Source organism: Rutilus rutilus (assembly GCF_951802725.1).
Source record: "Rutilus rutilus genome assembly, chromosome: 3".
Classification (NCBI taxonomy): Eukaryota; Metazoa; Chordata; class Actinopteri; order Cypriniformes; family Leuciscidae; genus Rutilus; species Rutilus rutilus.
In genome coordinates this window covers 1,582,209-1,602,023 of record NC_140211.1, presented here as the reverse complement: position 1 = coordinate 1,602,023, position 19,815 = coordinate 1,582,209, and the positions used below count along the sequence as shown (strand labels likewise).

General features: G+C 41.0%; 1 protein-coding gene across 1 annotated transcript; it reads right to left on the bottom strand.

The window, feature by feature from the left end:
• Positions 1 to 1,940: 1,940 nt before the first annotated feature.
• Positions 1,941 to 19,272, bottom strand: LOC311288315 (putative C-type lectin domain family 20 member A). The gene is made up of 6 exons (XM_084405654.1): positions 19,174 to 19,272; positions 18,855 to 18,923; positions 7,449 to 7,820; positions 5,724 to 6,062; positions 3,325 to 3,413; positions 1,941 to 2,306 (listed from the first exon to the last, which is right to left on the bottom strand). The coding sequence occupies exons 2-6, from the start codon at positions 18,892 to 18,894 to the stop codon at positions 2,184 to 2,186; spliced, it is 963 nt and encodes a 320-aa protein (XP_084261780.1). The 5' UTR covers positions 18,895 to 18,923; positions 19,174 to 19,272; the 3' UTR covers positions 1,941 to 2,183.
• Between the last annotated feature and the right edge of the window lie 543 nt (positions 19,273 to 19,815).

Below are 19,815 nucleotides of genomic sequence, written 5' to 3'. Positions count from 1 at the left end.
GGTCATTGTCATGTTGGAAGACCCAGCCTCGACCCATCTTCAATGCTCTAACTGAGGGAAGGAGGTTGTTCCCCAAAATCTCGCAATACATGGCCCCGGTCATCCTCTCCTTAATACAGTGCAGTCGCCCTGTCCCATGTGCAGAAAAACACCCCCAAAGCATGATGCTACCACCCCCATGCTTCACAGTAGGGATGGTGTTCTTGGGATGGTACTCATCATTCTTCTTCCTCCAAACACGTTTAGTGGAATTATGACCAAAAAGTTCTATTTTGGTCTCATCTGACCACATGACTTTCTCCCATGACTCCTCTGGATCATCCAAATGGTCATTGGCAAACTTAAGACGGGCCTTGACATGTGCTGGTTTAAGCAGGGGAACCTTCCATGCCATGCATGATTTCAAACCATGACGTCTTAGTGTATTACCAACAGTAACCTTGGAAACGGTGGTCCCAGCTCTTTTCAGGTCATTGACCAGCTCCTCCCGTGTAGTTCTGGGCTGATTTCTCACCTTTCTTAGGATCATTGAGACCCCACGAGGTGAGATCTTGCATGGAGCCCCAGTCCGAGGGAGATTGACAGTCATGTTTAGCTTCTTCCATTTTCTAATGATTGCTCCAACAGTGGACCTTTTTTCACCAAGCTGCTTGGCAATTTCCCCGTAGCCCTTTCCAGCCTTGTGGAGGTGTACAATTTTGTCTCTAGTGTCTTTGGACAGCTCTTTGGTCTTGGCCATGTTAGTAGTTGGATTCTTACTGATTGTATGGGGTGGACAGGTGTCTTTATGCAGCTAACGACCTCAAACAGGTGCATCTAATTTAGGATAATAAATGGAGTGGAGGTGGACATTTTAAAGGCAGACTAACAGGTCTTTGAGGGTCAGAATTCTAGCTGATAGACAGGTGTTCAAATACTTATTTGCAGCTGTATCATACAAATAAATAGTTAAAAAATCATATATTGTGATTTCTGTTTTTTTTTTTTTTTTTTTTAGATTATGTCTCTCACAGTGGACATGCACCTACGATGACAATTTCAGACCCCTCCATGATTTCCAAGTGGGAGAACTTGCAAAATAGCAGGGTGTTCAAATACTTATTTTCCTCACATATATAAATATATATATATATATATATATATATATATATATATATATAATTCTGTGGTGAAAATAAGCTTCCATACACAGCAGATTTAATAAATAAAACAAGTTTAAGCATAAAACTACGAGTTACTCGTGTGTGAATATTGTTCTGGTCATTATGTGAGTAGTTCTTCAGTGCCAGTATTCTTCATGGATGAATCTGATGGCTGGAGGCTATACATCTAAGCTACTTATAAGGTAAAATATGGGACATGTAAAAAATAACATGATAAAAACATTTTTTTTAATTAAAAACGAGATGGGAAGAAAAATTATGTCATTGCTTTTCCCAATTTTGAACTTGCAAATTTGTTTTAGTTCTAGGGGGTTTCTTAATATATATATATTTTTCTCATTCTTATTAATAAACTAATGAGTAGGCTATGTAGTAATTGGGGAAACAGTCACTGTGTCAGAACCATCAAACCACTTACATTTGTGAATCAACATTGTGGCGTAATCTCTCTTGTTATTGTAAATGCAAATGCATGTATCTGAATCAGAGAACAAATGCAAAGGACTTATAAACTATGGGACATGATGATGGTAAAGATAAAATGAGATGGGAAGAAAAATAAAATGTCATTGCTTTTGCGTTCGCTCACAACATGTTTGCGTTACTCTGAAACTTTGCATCAGCTCGCAAAACTTTTAAGTTCTTCGGGGTTTCTAAATATATTTTTCTCATTCTTATTTTAGAACCTTCTTGTGTCATTTGTGTGAAGTTCACTAGTGCTTAATTCAGTAGTGCTTTTTGTTTCATGTTATTGTGAGAAGATCTGATGCAGTTTTTTATATCGTCCCAAAGGCCTTTATTTATTCTTCATGATGATTTTACAGTGTTTACATTTGTTAGCTCATATTCAGCTGTACATATCTGTCTGCTAAATGAAGAAATGCAAAATGAATAGATGTAAATGTATTTTTTGACTAATTACTTGTAAGTTGTAATTCATCTAGTTTAATTCAGATATCTGTAACTAAGAATGAAATGAAGCACTGGTTTGAGAAGTTTCACTCCATGAGGAACATGACTTCAGCAAACTGGAGCGCTGGCATTACTGGCTTTCTTCTTGGTCTTTTTCTTCTGGAAGATTTTTCCGTTCGGCTGTTTCCTCCATGTAAGTGTGACGTCCTGATCGCTCAGCATCTGCTGTATCTAAACCACAAAAACAGGCTTTCATTAAACAAGTGTGATGTATTTCTCCTCAAAATTAGCTTACAAATCTTGTGTCAAATACACAATATTTTGTCATTGCACGAAACACTGACCAACTCATGAACAAATGCTTACAAATCTGAACACATTCGTCACCAAAAACAAATGTCGCAAAAGGTCTTAATAAATAATACATGTGTGATGATTCTCATTAGACGCTCATTACTGTCATACATGAATGGAAATCATCAAGCCAGCACAGAATTTTAATACATTACTGGAGCTCTTCGCGTGTCGGTCAAATTACATTTTTTACAAAATTACAAATTTTATTACATTTTTGAGCATAGACCTAAAAATTACATTTACAACTTAAACTGTGGAACGCTTTAGAGCGACAGACTGAAGTTTGATCTCTTTTCAAAGACGACACATGGCAGATTATTGCTGAAGTGAAAAAAGTTTTAAAAAAGTGAAATGAACTTAAGTGAAAGTGAAGTGAACCTTAAGTGAACTTAAAAAAATATATGTTTATTGTTATGAAAAATGTGCAAAAATACTATTTTAAATTTTGATATGAAATATATATTTTCAAAAACATGTTTTACTCTAAAACTGTGAGAAAATCAAAGCTATAAATCTAAACAAGTTTGCTATCTCCAAAAATGATCTTTCAGTGAAATGTAGTTCGGCTGCAGTTCCAAACGCTTCCACTAGAGGAAATTCGTCTCCCATTTAATTTCCCAATGCGCTAATTTTTGACCGCGAGGAGCACAAGTGTGACTGTTTGTTTTTGGGACCATTTAAACCTTTTCGAATCATGGCCATGATTTTTTTTTTTGTGTGTGTGTGTGTGTGTGTGTGTGTGTGTGTGTGCGTTCACACAGCAAGTGCCAAAACCTTTACCAAGTTTCGTACCATTCCGATGAAGAAGAAGAAAAGAAGAAGAAGAAACGTCAAAAATGACTGAAGAGCCCCAGAGGGTTAATTTGAGTCAGCTGAGTGTTATAAAACCCACCTTGTTTAAGACGAGTGCACTCAGTGTAGCGTCGTCCGCATTCTCACTGGCTTTGACCTGCACTCGGATCACCTGCTGCTTTCTCTTCACTGCAGGACAACACACGGACTATCTTACTTTGTGTTATCATATCAGGGATCCCCAAACTTCTCGTCTTGGACTCTTTTTTTTTTTTTTGACATTTTTCAAAAATATATATAATTATCTCACCTACATGTTTAATCATGCTGTGCATTTTTGTTTTTACAGCTTATAATACACAGCACAAGCCTGAAGCCCATTTTATACTTCTGCGTCGAACTCACGCTGTAGCTACACCGTAGACTGTGTGTAAAGCGCTGTGATTGGTCTGCTAGAAGCCCTCAGTGTGAGTCTGCGCAGTACGCTCAGCCATCAGGAAGTGAGAGCTTCTAATTGACTTCACTTTTCTCCGTTGAATCCAATGGGGTCGCTGTGTCCATTTCTTTTACTGTGTATGGCTAGAAGCCCTCTCTCGGGTTTCACATGGGTTTCTCCATGTGTAATTGCGCGTCTACGTGGACAACGATGCAGAAGTGTAAATGAAAACCAACGCGTAGTCTATAGCGTAGAGCAGGGATAGGCAACTTCGGTCCTGGAGGGCCACTGTCCTGCAGAGTTTAGCTTCAGCCCTGATAAAAACTCACCTGCCTGTATCTATCTAGTAATCCTGAAAACATTGATTGCCTTGTTCAGGTGTGTTTAATTAGGGTTGGAGCTAAACTCTGCAGGACAGTGGCCCTCCAGGACCGGAGTTGCCTATCCCTGGCGTAGAGGCTCCGGCGTAGGTCCGACACAGAAGTAATCAGCCTTGATTTATAACTCTGAACTGAAGTCACAAACCAGACAAGTAAACAGTCAGTAATACAATAGGAACAAATTGACAATTTACAAGCAGAAGCACAAATTCATAAAATAAAATAAATTCTCTGCATCTCTGCTCATAGCACTAGCGGTTTGAGCCCAAGCCGTCAAACTGACGTCATCAGAGAAGGAACGCCATTCCAGACCGGAAGTAACTTTTCAGATTTTGATTAAAGATTATCACGGCAAACACATTTTTTCTGTGTATTAACTTGCACGGATTAATTGTTCACCACAAGACTAGTAATATGCGCTAACAAAGTAAATAGGGTCAATTTTGATTTCATGTCGACTTTAAGTTTACAGAAGTTAGTCATTCACAGTGAGTGTCAGAACACTCAAGAGCAGTGAGTGTCATTAATGTTATAATCAAACAGTAAAAGACTGAGAAATGATCAGAGACAGCAGCAGGATTATTAGGCTGCTGTCACTTTAAGAGCTGCACAGATCTAATATACTGATACACAACTTTTGGCCCATTTCCACTGCATGGTACGGTACGGCTCGCTTTGGCTCGCTTTAAATGGTACCACCTCTGTTGAGGTTCCAAGCGTACCGCACCGATACTAAAATGTGACGTGAAAACACTGCAGATCACTGATTGGTCAGACAGAATCGTCACTACCAGCGTCATTGTATTTGCGACACGAGACACTAAACCCGATGCCGAGAATCAGGAACATCATCCCCTCGATAGGCTCCATTGTTCCTGTGTTGTGCGTTTGAAATGTGGAGCGTTTACGATGATGTCATAGCAACTATAACGATCAGTCCCACCCACTTTGAAGTACTAACTGCAGTGGAAAAGCAACTGAGCAAAAGCGAACCGTACCGTGCCGTACCGAACCGTACCATGCAGTGGAAAAGCGCCATTTCTCAGTTGTTCAATTAAGACAAAACCGAGTGTTTACATGCTAATTCTGTAATTCTGTTTAGTGACGAAGCGACGCTGCCTCTATTGAGCAAGCTCTTATAGAGCAGACGATGTGCTGATGTGAAGATGAACTTCCTAAAGCCATTATCGGCCGATAGCGATCAGTGGACAACCAATCAGAGCTCCCCGAACCAAAAATGCAGGACCGATTTTAAGATTGCTGTATATAATTAAATCATAAGTGTCAAATTAAAATAAATGATTTTAAAATAAAACACTAACCAAGAAAAAGATTAAATATTTTAGTTGTTTATATACATGTCATGTGACCATTAACCAACATCAGAGAACTGTGAACATGTGAAAGTGTTGTTTTATTATTATAAGCTTTTTTCAGGTTTCTGACCTAAATGGTTAAGGAGGGTTTTGGAGTGCCTCCCTATTTATAAATTTTAGCCTTTGCGTTTTTATAAAAATATATGTATAATATTAATATTAAAATGTTACATTTTTATGATTTAATTAATTATTAGCTTTTCACAGTTCTCTCATGAACCTCCAGTTTGGGAAACCCTTATTAAATGAACAGTCATATTCAGTTTTTGTCAACAAACAACGAAAAGAAGGAAAGTAAAGGACTTACCAGTGCTGCAGTAGAAGTAATAAAGTCCAGTGCAATAGTAATCTTCAATAGAAGTACTATAATAATATACACCAGCACAGTTTTCGCCCATCCCGTTGAGTCTCTGAGCAGTGAGTTGGGTTGAGGAAGTAAAGCTGGCCTGATCTGACCACTTCCACGAGTCCCGGTACAGTCCGATCCAGGGCTCGAACCCATTTATCAAGCTGACGACCTCATGGTTGTCCTCTAGACTCCTAACAGTGGCCAGGTCTGTGTAATGCTCTCTGCAATACTTCTGAGCGTCGAGCCACGTCTTTACAGTACTGACTAAAACCAGTTTCTCTGTTGCGTTGGTTCTTTCTGTGAAAAACAGAGTCGAGAGGCATGACAAGCTCATTTTTAAAATCAGTTTCTGACTCATCGAGTTCCAGTTGAGGATTTTAACTGATTATATAAATGTAGTATTATTTAATTGTAAGACAATTTAGGGGTGGGTGAAATCCTGGATAAAACCATAAACCGTACAAATTTGTAAAACTGCATTGCTGAATCTCCAGCGCCACGACGTTAAAAATCATATTTACCCGATTTGTGAATGTAATCGCAGACTAAATATGATTGTGCACATCCTTCTGTTGAGTCGTTGCACACATAAACACAAACGCACAATCTGATCAACATCTGAACTGCAAGTTACTTTTTCCTTTCAAAATAAAGCAGTTTTGTTAAACTTTACTTTATACTAGGAATGCAGGATATAGGCCTATGGGCCACCATATCGGTATCGGATGATATTTGTTCATTTTTAATGTTATCATTATTGGCCCGATAAAAAAAATGTGGCCGATATATTAAAGCTGATAAATAATGTATTATTTCCTTCATCTGAGAGATGCGCACTGTTCAACATGATGGGTTTTAATTGCTTGAAATATGATTGGAATCACTTAAAGATCACAGTAAAGTAGAAAATACAGTAAAGTAGTGCAGGTCTGTTATATCGGCTACAAAAATTTATATTTTGAACTTCATAATTGTGTGTTTGGGATGTGGCTTTTAATGGTGAGACTTTTGTTTTTGTAATCAGGCTCTCAAAAATCATAGAAAATTTTGGATTTTGCTTTATCGGCCAATATATCGATTATTTGCTTTCAAATATAAAGAATGATCAGTTTTCGGTCTCGGCCAAAATTTTCATATCGGTGCATCCCTAATTTATACCTTTATCATTATTTTAAAAAAGTTTAATAATACTGTGATTAGGCCTGTCACGATTATTGATTAATCATCTGATTGTGGTTATTCGACATTTTGCCAAATAAAAATAAATAAAAAAACTCTGTTATAAAGGTTTGTTGGTTTAATAAGACTGCATTATATTAAATATTATTACATTAAATTGTATTGTTGCATTATATTATATTATAATTAATTATACATCATATGGGCTGATTTTATTATTATATTGTATATGATTCCGAGTAAATAAATAACGTATTGGCTTAAACTCTACAGAATTAAATCTTTAATATGTCAATTTATCGTCTGCACAAAATTCATGATCCTAAATTTTTACTTATTTCTTCCACCCCTAATGTCATTATGTTAATGTCTTCATGCATACTGTATTCCTCATTTGAAAGTTGCTTTGGATAAAAGCGTCTGCTAAATAAATAAATAAATAGATGGATATGTAATAAATGCATAAACTAAAAATAATGCGCATCAATAAAGAGTGTTTCTCACCGTCACTACACACGAAATATCTAATTTGATCGCAGGGGAAATCCCTCCAGTCTCCAGGGTAATATATTGCGGCACACTCCTCTCCCGCACCGTAGTTATCCGGCTGGCCAAAAAACCAGGACTGAAACACTACACTCTCGTCTTGATAAGACCAACGCCAGCTGTTGATGTCATTGTACAGTCCAATCCAGGAAAATGAAGAAAACTTTTCTTCATCTGCGACTTCTTGCAGAGTGGTCCAGTCTTCATCGCTCTGAATCGTGGCCAGGTCGATGTGGTTTTCCCTGCAGTAATTTTGAGCTTTTTCCCACGGCATCGACTCTCGGATCAGAACATACTCGTGTGGATCACACAGAGTAAGTGAGAGGAATCCTGTCGACAGAATACACTAATTTCAAGCTTTTTAGATATTATTTTCCCCAGTGTCCCTCTTAAAGGTTCCACTCAATGTATTTCTTTCTATTTGGCTGGATTTTTTTTTTTATCATTGTTGAACAAGTTCTTGTTGTCTTTGATTTTGGTGTTCGTTTAAGAAATTACAGTCACTGTAGTATTTCTTTTGTGAAGTAGTGCTAAAATATTTGAGATTGTTTAATAAGACATCTTGGTTTTAATGTGCTCCTATTATGCTTTCTGGATATATTCCCTTTCATACAGTGTGTAATAGAGCTGTTTGTGAATGTAAAAGCTCTGCAAAGATCAAAGATAAATGGAGTTCCCTTTCAAGGGATAATGTCTTGAAGAACATGTAAAATCAGTCCAATGGTGTGGCGGAACGTCCGAGGCGGGTGACGTCATGAACCAGGAAACTAAAACAAAGCAGCGCTAGCTTCTGTGTCTTCACAAGCGCTCTGTGTAAACCTGTATGTGTCTATTTGGTGTTGTCTGTTACAATATACACTCACCTAAAGGATTATTAGGAACACCTGTTCAATTTCTCATTAATGCAATTATCTAATCAACCAATCGCATGGCAGTTGCTTCAATGCATTTAGGGGTGTGGTCCTGGTCAAGACAATCTCCTGAACTCCAAACTGAATGTCAGAATGGGAAAGTAAGGTGATTTAAGCAATTTTGAGCGTGGCATGGTTGTTGGTGCCAGACGGGCCGGTCTGAGTATTTCACAATCTGCTCAGTTACTGGGATTTTCACGCACAACCATTTCTAGGGTTTACAAAGAATGGTGTGAAAAGGGAAAAACATCCAGTATGCGGCAGTCCTGTGGGCGAAAATGCCTTGTTGATGCTAGAGGTCAGAGGAGAATGGGCCGACTGATTCAAGCTGATTGAAGAGCAACTTTGACTGAAATAACCACTCGTTACAACCGAGGTATGCAGCAAAGCATTTGTGAAGCCACAACACGCACAACCTTGAGGCGGATGGGCTACAACGAGAAGACCCCACCGGGTACCACTCATCTCCACTACAAATAGGAAAAAGAGGCTACAATTTGCACGGGCTCACCAAAATTGGACAGTTGAAGACTGGAAAAATGTTGCCTGGTCTGATGAGTCTCGATTTCTGTTGAGACATTCAGATGGTAGAGTCAGAATTTGGCGTAAACAGAATGAGAACATGGATCCATCATGCCTTGTTACCACTGTGCAGGCTGGTGGTGGTGGTGTAATGGTGTGGGGGATGTTTTCTTGGCACACTTTAGGCCCCTTAGTGCCAATTGGGCATCGTTTAAATGCCACGGCCTACCTGAGCATTGTTTCTGACCATGTCCATCCCTTTATGACCACCATGTACCCATCCTCCGATGGCTACTTCCAGCAGGATAATGCACCATGTCACAAAGCTCGAATCATTTAAAATTTGTTTCTTGAACATGACAATGAGTTCACTGTACTAAAATGGCCCCCACAGTCAACAGATGTCAACCCAATAGAGCATCTTTGGGATGTGGTGGAACGGGAGCTTCGTGCCCTGCATGTGCATCCCACAAATCTCCATCAACTGCAAGATGCTATCCTATCAATATGGGCCAACATTTCTAAAAAATGCTTTCAGCACCTTGTTGAATCAATGCCATGTAGAATTAAGGCAGTTCTGAAGGCGAAAGGGGGTCAAACACAGTATTAGTATGGTGTTCCTAATAATCCTTTAGGTGAGTGTATATAAATATCATGGCGAGCAAGCAACAGTTCAGAATGTGTGTGCACCCCTGCCCGTGTTATTTAATGGGTGTGGACACGCATGTTTTGTGCATTGTTTGTTTGGGTGAGGAGCATGCACGGTCAGCACTCGAGGGTGCTGGCTGTGAGCACTGTGAAGTGCTTCCATTGCGGACACTCCGATCCCGCCTGGCGTTCTTTAGCGAGGACGCTCAGGCTCGCGGTCCCCAAGGCTCAGGTCCCGCTACTGCCGAGGCACAGTGAAGGCTTCAGACTTGGGGCCTGTCTGCAGGGTTAGAGACAGGCCCAGCCTTATCTCTGCCTTCACCTGACAGAACCAGTGCCTTCTCTCGGGGTTCGGAAGCACGCGTTGCGGTTTCTTCCGCCCCGATTGAGGCACAGACACTACAGCTCTGAGGAATTAGATGTTGTTAGTGTCGATGCATGAGATACTGAGGATTCGCCACCTCAGTCTCATGCATTTGAGGAGCTCGTTGAGGTTGTAACGAGAGCGGTCGAAAGATTACACATCAATTGGCAGGCAGATAAGCTGGACGTTAGCTGTAAAAGCAAACTGGACGAACGTTTCCTGCCCTCTCGTTCACAACCTCAACGCCGGGGCCTTCCGTTTTTCCCCGATGGGAGAAACCATTTTCATATAGAGCCAACAGTACACAACCATCTCACTATTCCTCTATATCGAATTATAAAGAGCACGGTTATGGGGAGATGCCAAAGGTGGAAGAGACGCTTGCGAGCTATCTCTCCCCTGAATCAGCATCTTCCCTTAAGGCCCCGGTATTACCCACCAAGCCCGTTAGAGTTACTTCAGCTTTGGTGGGTAAGGCTTATGTGTCGGCTGGTCAGGCTGCAGCGTGCTTTCACACTATGTCGCTGCTGCAGGCTTACCAAGCCGAACTGGAGATGCCGCCAAGGAGCCGCCAAGCCGCCAAGGAGATGGCTAAAACTATCGGCCGGTCTGTGGCAGCCCTGGTGGCCACTGAGAGACATCTCTGGTTGAATTTGAGCAACATTAAAGAGAAAGACAATAATTTTTTGATGGACGCTCCTATTTCTCCCACTGGCCTCTTCAGCGATTCCGTGAACTCGGTCGTCGAGAGGTTTCATAAATCAGCCAAGCAAGCGTCAGCATTCCAGAAACTCCTGCCCCGCCGAACTCATGTCTCCGGGGCTGCTGAGCGGGAGCAGCCCCAAACGTCTAAAGCCAGCTCCTCACAACGTGCCACTCAAAAACAGAGCGTGCCTTCAAGGGGTAACTCAAAACTCAACTGCAGCCTTCAAGAAGGGGTAAGATGGATCTGCGGACCGTCATTATTTCCAAGAAGGCTGCGGGAAAAAGGTCCTGACGCCCGAGGGCGCAGGCCAAATGAGGGTAGTCCCCCCCGAAGCAGAGCGGTCAACACCTCACTATACGGTGCCCGTTTCCCTTCGGTGCCCTCAGGGGACCGTTATGCTAACCCTGCTACCTCGTGTGCTTTAGGGCGCAGCGGTCTCCGGTGAGCACATATCTCAGAGGCCACCCGGAAACGTAGTGGTCCTGGGATGCCCGTCCCCTCCGAGGAGGGTCCCAGAGCAGTCAGTTCAGTCATTCCCCGCCGGTGCGCCGATACGGGGCGGCGAATTGACCACTCAAGAACAACTAAATCCAGAAACCAGTCTCAAGAGGCTGGTACCTCTAGTAGAATTTTTTACAGTGTGGAAACTACTGCCAAATATTTCTCGTTGGGTCCTGCAGACCATAGAAAAGGGTTATCAAGATCGGGTTCGGGTCTTGCCCGCCCAGGTTTATGGGGGTCCTGTCCACTGTGGTGGACCCCGAGCAGGTTCTGGTAATGGAACAAGAAGTGAAAACCCTGCTAGAGAAAGGGGCCATAGAACATATACCTCCCTCCAGCAGGGACACCGGGTTTTACTATCGGTATTTCATCGTTCCAAAGAAGGATGGGGGGTTGCGTCCCATTTTGGATCTGAGAGTCCTGAACGAGTCAGTCATGCAACTAAAGTTCAAAATGTTAACATTGAGACAGATCGTGCCACAGATCAGATCCGAGGACTGGTTTGTCACGATAGATCTCTAGGACGCATACTTCCACATTTCCATCCTTCCATATCACAGGAAGTTCCTGAGGTTTGCTTTCGGGGGCAAAGCATACCAATATCGAGTTCTTCCGTTCGGCCTAGCACTAGCACTAACACTTTCACGAAATGCGTAGATGCAGCCCTGGCACCATTTCGTCTGCAGGGTATTCGCATCATGAACTACATCAACGATTGGTTGATTGTAGCTCAGTCGCATCAGTTGGCGGTTCGGCATCGAGATGTCATTCTCGCGCACATGAGAGAATTGTGGTTAAGGCTAAACGCCAAGAAGAGTGTGCTTTCTCCACTACAGAGGACCACTTTTCTAGGCGTGATTTGGGATTCTATGTCGATGCGGGCATGCCTATCACCTGCACGCATAGTCTATCCTGTCAGCTGTGAAAACGATAACGCTAGGCCAGTCACTCACTGTCAAAGAGTTTCAGAGACTGTTGGGTTTGATGGCAGCAGCGTCCAACGTGATTCCTTTTGGCCTGCTGTACATGAGACCCCTACAGTGGTGGCTCAGGACCAAAGGGTTTTCCCCGAGGGGCAACCCCTTTCACATGATCAGGGTTACGTGGCGATGCCTACAGGCCCTGGTTATGTGGAAGAAACCTTGGTTCCTGTCCCAAGGTCCCGTGTTGGGAGCTCCTTGTCGTCGCAAGACAGATGCTTCCCTCACGGGCTGGGGAGCGATCTTAGAAGGACGCTCAGCTCAGGGTCTATGGGGGGTCCATCATCTCTCCTGGCATATCAATCGCCTGGAGATGCTGGCTGTATTTCTTGCCCTCAAGAATTTCCTCCCAGACCTCAGGGGCCACCATGTGTTGGTCCGATCAGACAACACATCGGTGGTCACCTATATAAATCACCAGGGGGTACTGGCGCACCAAATCCTCCTGTGGTCTCAGGAGAAGCTGCTTTAAATCAGAGCAGCTTACATCCCTGGAGCCCAGAATATAGGAGCAGACGTCCTGTCGAGACAGGCAGAGGCCCGGGGTGGTGGAGCAGATATGGAGGGTATTCGGCCGGGCACAAGTGGATCTGTTTGCGTCTCGAGAGACGTCTCACTGTCCACTCTGATTCTCCCTCATGCATCCAGCTCCTCTCGGACTGGATGCGATGGTACAGGATTCTCCTCCATTTTCACGGAACTAATGTTTTGGTAGGAACTAAAGTTTACATCGTATGTTTCTCCGGAATCAGTCTGCGCGAAGGACGTCTATATTCCGATTGGTTGCTGGCGTTTGCCGCTGCTTGCCGCTGAACCACGTCATAGCTCATTACCATAAAGTTGAGCTACTTTCAACTTTCTGATTGACGCTCCGGTCGCTCAAAACGCCCAAAACGCGACGCCGATGGATTTGACGCTCCTTGCAGCTGAGAGAAGCCAGCTTCCATTGAAAATGAACGACTTCCGGTAACTTTGGAAGCTCAAGTCGGCGGCGGTGTGAACGTACAGTTAGCGTCAATTCAACGCAGCACGAGTTCCCCTAACCCTATTCCACTAGAAACAAACCTTGTTGTATTATTTTAATTTAATACTGTGAAGCTGCTTTGATACAATCTGTTTTGTGATAAGCGCTATACAAATATACTTGACTTGACTTGACTTGACTTGAAAGGGAGCGCCTCGGTTACGACTGTAGCCTCGGTAGAGGGAATGAGACGCTGCGTCACCTGCCATATCTCCTACGTGCCTGTAAGTGACTTGTTCAGACCTTAAGAAGCTAACGCTGCTTTCTTTTGGACAGGCTTTATAGTTTCCTGGTTCATGACGTCACACACCTCTGACGTTCCGCCACACCATTGGACTGATTTTACATGTGCTTCAAGACATTATCACGCAAAGCGTGATCACGCAGTGATTGATTGCTGTCTGGATCGATTGCTCCTGTCTGCCCTGCTGCTGCTGCTGCTGCGTTGCATTGGTTTGCATCTGTAAGCTTCGTATCTTTCTGTTTTAATCATTATTTACTATCATTCCTTGTTATTTATACTGCTAAATATAACTTAATCAACATCACACATTAACCTGACATCGCTAGCTTCAATCTAAATCGTTATTGCTAGCACAACACGCTAGTAATTCGCTAGCCTGTTAACGTGCCATCCGTGCGCTCTTTATTTATTTGATTTATTCTCTAATGCGCTCGCGCCTTCCGTGCGCTCTTTATTTATTTATTTATTTTTTCTCTCGCGCCTTTTACGAGTTCATCAAAAAACTGTGGTGAGTATCAGTCAACAAACACGGTGAGTCATGTCATCTTCTCCTCTTATTGTCACCTGCACCTCATGTAACATGTTTAGCATAGCCTTCTCTGCCAGCACAGGTTTTACATGTGATAAATGCAGGGAGATAGTCAGGCTGGCGGAGAAGATTTCAGAACTAGAGACATGCATCCAAACTTTAATCGAGGTTAATTGTAAGAGTGCAAGGGCTTTAGATACTGCTTTGGATGCGACTAGCTTAGTGAACTCTGTATACTCTTCGGTTCCAGCTACAGAGCCCGTGCAGCAGGGCAATTGGGTGACGGTGAGACACTATAGTCGTGGGACAAAACACCGCTCTTCCGTTCCGATTACAACATCAAACAGATTCTCCCCACTCAGTGAAACACACACTGAGAATCCTGTTGATTATGCCCTAGTTATTGACGATTCTATAACACGGAACGTGAAAATAGAGACACCAGCCACCATAGTCACATGTTTGCCGGGAGCCAGAGCGCCTGACATCAAAGCAAATTTAAAAGTGCTGGCTAATGCTAATCGTAAATTCTCTAAGATTATTATTCACGTCGGCACTAATGATGTTAGACTCCGCCAGTCGGAGATCACTCAAATTAACATTAAAGAGGTGTGTGAGCTTGCAAGTACGATGTCTGTAATTTGCTCTGGCCCCTTTCCTGTTCGCCGGAGTGATGAGATAGTTAGTAGATTGTCGTCACTCAGTGGCTGGCTGTCAAGTTGGTGTCCGCAAAATAATATAGAAGTCATAGACAATTGGAAAAGTTTTTGGGGCAGACCTGACCTGTTGAAAAGAGATGGTATTCATCCCTCCTGGGATGGTGCTGCTCTTCTCTCTAGTAATATGGCACATAGTCTTAGAGATCAAACATGACAATCTGGGGCTCAGGTCAGGAAGCAGACAGACTGGCTAAACCGACCGTCTGCTAGCTGTCTCACGTCACCAAGGTCAGATAAATCCCATCACATAGAGCCTCTTTCACCTAGATATCATCATATAGAGACTGTGTCTGTTCCCCGAATTAGGACATACAAAAAACTCCTAAAACCATTCAAGGGTAAAAATTTAATTGATGTTCAACAAATAAAAAACAGATATAATACGGATGAACAAATGATAAAGCTCGGGTTGTTGAATATTCGATCCTTTACTTCAAAAGCACTCATTGTTAATTATATGATTACAGACTATAACCTAGATGTGCTGTGTTTGACAGAAACCTGGCTAAAACCAAACGATTACATTACTTTAAATGAGTCCACCCCGCAAGATTACTGTTATAAACATGAACCTCGTCTGAAAGGCAAAGGGGGAGGTGTTGCTGTAATTTATAGTAATATCTTCAGAATTACAGAGAAGTCTTGTTTTGAATATAATTCTTTTGAAGTGTTGTTGCTAAATGTAACACTATCTAGTGTAAATGATAAATCACGTTTAACATTTGTGCTGGCTACTGTATACAGGCGACCAGGGCACCATAAAGACTTTATCAAAGAATTTGATGATTTTCTATCAGAGTTAGTATTGGCTGCAGATAAAGTACTAATTGTTGGTGATTTGAATATACATGTAGATTACGAAAAAGATGCATTGGGATTGGCATTTAAAGACATTCTGAACTCTATTGGAGTTAGACAACACGTGTCAGGACCTACTCATTCTCGTAATCATACTCTAGATCTAATATTATCACATGGACTCAATGTTGATGCCGTTTAAATTCTGCAGCAAAGCGATGACATCTCAGATCATTATTTAGTCTCGTGTAAACTTAATTTAGCCAAGGCTGCAAAGTCGACTCCGTGTTACAAATATGTTAGACCTATCACTTCTGCCACTAAAGATTGCTTTATTAATGATCTTCCTGATCAGTTTCATCATCTCAGCATCCCGCATAGCTTAGAAGAACTCGATATTCAAGGTCCTCTTGCTGACATTCAAAGCCATCCACAACCTCTCTCCCCCTTATCTATTTGATCTCCTACATGTTTCCACTCCATTTCGCTCTCTCAGATCCTCCTCCTCCTCATTACACCGGTCTATCCCACCTGCCCATCTCGCCACAATGGGGAGCAGAGCATTCAGCCGCTCTGCAACCCGCCTTTGGAATTCCCTTCCACTTCATCTCAGAAACATGGACTCTTTCCCTCATTTCAAAACTGGACTTAAAACCTATCTGTTTAAACAAGCCTATTCATCGTAGCATCCATTCATCTGTAATTCTACTTGATTTTAAATTGATTTTAATCTATTTTTTTGCATAATTTTATACATTTTTTATTGTATTAACTTGTATGTATGCCTGTACGGTGACCTTGAGTGTCAGAAAGGCGCCTTTTAAATAAAATGTATTATTATTATTATTATTATTATTATTGCAACAGAAACTTTTAACTCTCTCTTTTCCAGCACTTTAGACACAGTTGCTCCTTTGCGCTTAAAGAAGATTAAAGAAAATAGTCCAACGCCATAAAAACATGACCAAAACCATCTGACCGTTATCAGTTTGTAGCAGTAAATGAAGAGATGTCTTATCGATCACAATTTCAGTATGGCGTACCACAAGGCTCAGTACTAGGACCGCTGCTGTTCACTCTGTACATGCTACCCTTAGGAGATATCATTAGGAAGCATGACATTAGTTTTCACTGTTATGCTGACGATACTCAGCTCTATATTTATTCAAGCCCTGACGAAACTTACCAATTCACAAAATTAACGGAATGCATAGCTGATATAAAAAATTGGATGACTAGAAATGTCCTATTACTTAACTGAAAAAACAGAGATTCTAATTATTGGACAAAAAACGTCCTCACGTAATAACCTAGAATACTGTCTAACACTTGATGGCTGCTCTGTCAAGTCTTCGTCGTCGGTTAGGAACCTGGGTGTGCTCTTTGATACCAATCTTTCATTTGAAAGTCACGTGTCTAGTATGTGTAAAACCGCATTTTTCCATCTTAAAAATATATCTAATTTACGCCATTTGCTCTCATTGACAAATGCGGAACAATTAGTTCATGCGTGAATGACCTCAAGGCTAGATTATTGTAATGATCTACTGGGTGGTTGCCCTGCACGCTTAATAAACAAACTACAGCTGGTCCAAAACGCAGCAGCTCGAGTTCTTACCAGAACCAGGAAGTATGACCATATTAGCCCGGTTCTGTCAACACTGCACTGGCTCCCTATTAAACACTGCATACATTTTAAAATATTGCTGATTACTTACAAAGCACTAAATGGTTTAGCTCCGCAGTACTTGAGCGAGCTCTTAACGCATTATAGTCCTTCACGTCTATTGCGATCTCAAAATTCCGGCATATCAAAATCGACTGCTGCCGGTAGATCCTTTTCCTGTTTAGCACCTAACCTTTGGAACAGTCTTCCTACCATTGTCCGGGAAGCAGACACACTCTGTCAGTTCAAAGCTAGATTAAAGACACATCTCTTTGACCTAGCATTCACATAATACATTATAGACTTCTACAATTCAATGTTAGGCTGCATAGATTAGGTCAGCCGGAACCGGGAACACTTCCCATAAATCCTGATGTACTCGTTACATCATAAGAAGAATGGCATCGACGCTAATTTTAGTGTCTTTGTTTATCCCAAGGTTTTCCCGCAGCCTGCCAGATCCAGGCCGTATCCAGATCTGATGAAGGACCTTCGCCTGGACCCGATGACAACGCAGTGCTGAAGTGCCATCTAGTCTCTCCCTATGGAGGATCCCTTTACTACTCTACAGATAAAGCGTTGTCGGGAAAATTCGTTCGCTTACCTACCCTGAAGTGACAAAATAAAATAAAATTCTGTATCAAAATTTATAAGGAAAGCCAATTTGCATAATGCCAGCCTGTGGTCTTGATTGACTGAACAGCGTCTCTTAGCCTTAACACTGTAGTTTATCTGAGACTGGAAGAGTTTGGTTCGTGTTGTTCATGTCGAGAAGACGCTGTTTTCTGCTGACAAAGCAAATCCACTTTGATGAGATTGATACGGTAAAACCCACGCCATCGTTACTGTTCGTATCACTGTGATCAAGAGCTGAGATTCAGATATGATAATGACTTTGGTTTGGTTTCTGACCAATCAGAGCAGAGCAGCTCTCAGAGAGGCGGGGCTTAGAGAGACTGAATCCTTGATCGAAGTGTTTCAGACACTGAGAGAAAAGAGCTGCGTGTGTTATGAGGAAATTAAAATAGCATAATAGGCGCACTTTAGAATATAGTTTGTCCAAGATTAAATAAGGATTTAATTAAAAAATATATATATTTAAAGTGTAAAACAACAATTGCAGTGTGTTAATGTTCTCTGGTTAAGAAGTTCATCCACAATATTATTATTATTATAAACAATCATAACAAATAATGATTTAAAATAACATAAACTATAAAACTTGCATTATACACTGTATTTTAACAGTGTTGTTCAATAATATTATATATATATTTTTTTTTCCTTTTTTGGATACAATCATTGTTCCCAAATTGTTATACAAATATAACCAGAGGAAGCCATATATATATATATATATATATATATATATATATATATATATAAATTAAGGCTTATTTGTTGTTGTTGTTGATTTAAGTTTGTTTATTACTTGATTAACCTTCAGAATAATCGGCCGCTAGTGACGGCTCTTGTCTGGACAGCTTTTTGATTTTTGAGAAGTAATTTTTCCTTGGCTCTCTTTCGTAGATGCTTTCTTTAACTGTCCGTTGATAGTAGACAACCTGAATTATTATTGGCTTGATTACATTGACATGTGGACAAATCTCACAAAGATTCCTCTACAAAGATTTGTAGGATATTACACAGAACAGTTTGTCGTAATATCACTGAATGTAAAACGGCATAAATATGCAAATCATTTTGGTGTAATTTCTCTGTTTATTTTAATGTTTTGCATAATGTTTTTACCTGAAAGAGAAAGCAGATGAAGACAAATTTGGTCCATCATCTTGCCAGAAGTTTTGCCACTGAAAAAAACTTAGAAATACAAAAAAAAGTTTAGGTTAAATTTAGGTTTTCTTAGGTTAAATGTATTTGTATGAAGAAAAGTGCATAATTTCATGTTTGATGGATGTGTTCTTTGCCGTGTATCTACAACAAGAACAGGTGATGCTCAGAAAAAAGAGTTGATTAATAACAAAACATCAATAAAATCTGTTGTTTTTTAATCATTATTAATCAGTGGAGAAAGTGTGAAGTTGCATCTGTAAAAGTAGAGCGTAATTACCAGTTCTCTTCTGAATTAAGTCTCGACGGATGAAGTTTAGGCCCACCGGTCCTGTAGTGATAGCGAGTTATCAGGATGTTTCTCAATCTTGTCCTCTTTAAATGGGTTATCTACGTCGAGAAGGGAATTTAACTCTCAGATATGCAAAGTGCGCATTGAATCATTTTTTGAGGCTCCTCCTACAGGTGTCTTTTGGTGGACCGGCTAAGAAACACTAATTATCATTGAGTCATTGTTATCCTTTGAAGCAAATGTTACACATTTAAACTAGTTTAATATACAAGAATATCATCATGCCTTCTGTATATTTAAATGTTCCATGATTTAGTCCCTGCAGAGTATCGATCTCAGATTGATTGATCTCAGATTGATCTCAGATTGATCTTCAGTGGCAGATCAGACATAAATTTGCATCAAAACATTGAACAGGTGATAGTAGCCATGATTCCATAACTAGTATAACAACCAGAGCATGTATTTTCTATAATTTTGACATAAATAATTAATATGAAGAGATAAACGGATGAACTTTAATTGTTTTGGGTGGCTTGTGGTGCGTGTAATCTTAATCTATCTTTATTTTTCAGTTTAAATGTCATTGAGGAGCATGTAAATGAAGGACAAAGTGATTCACAAGTCTAT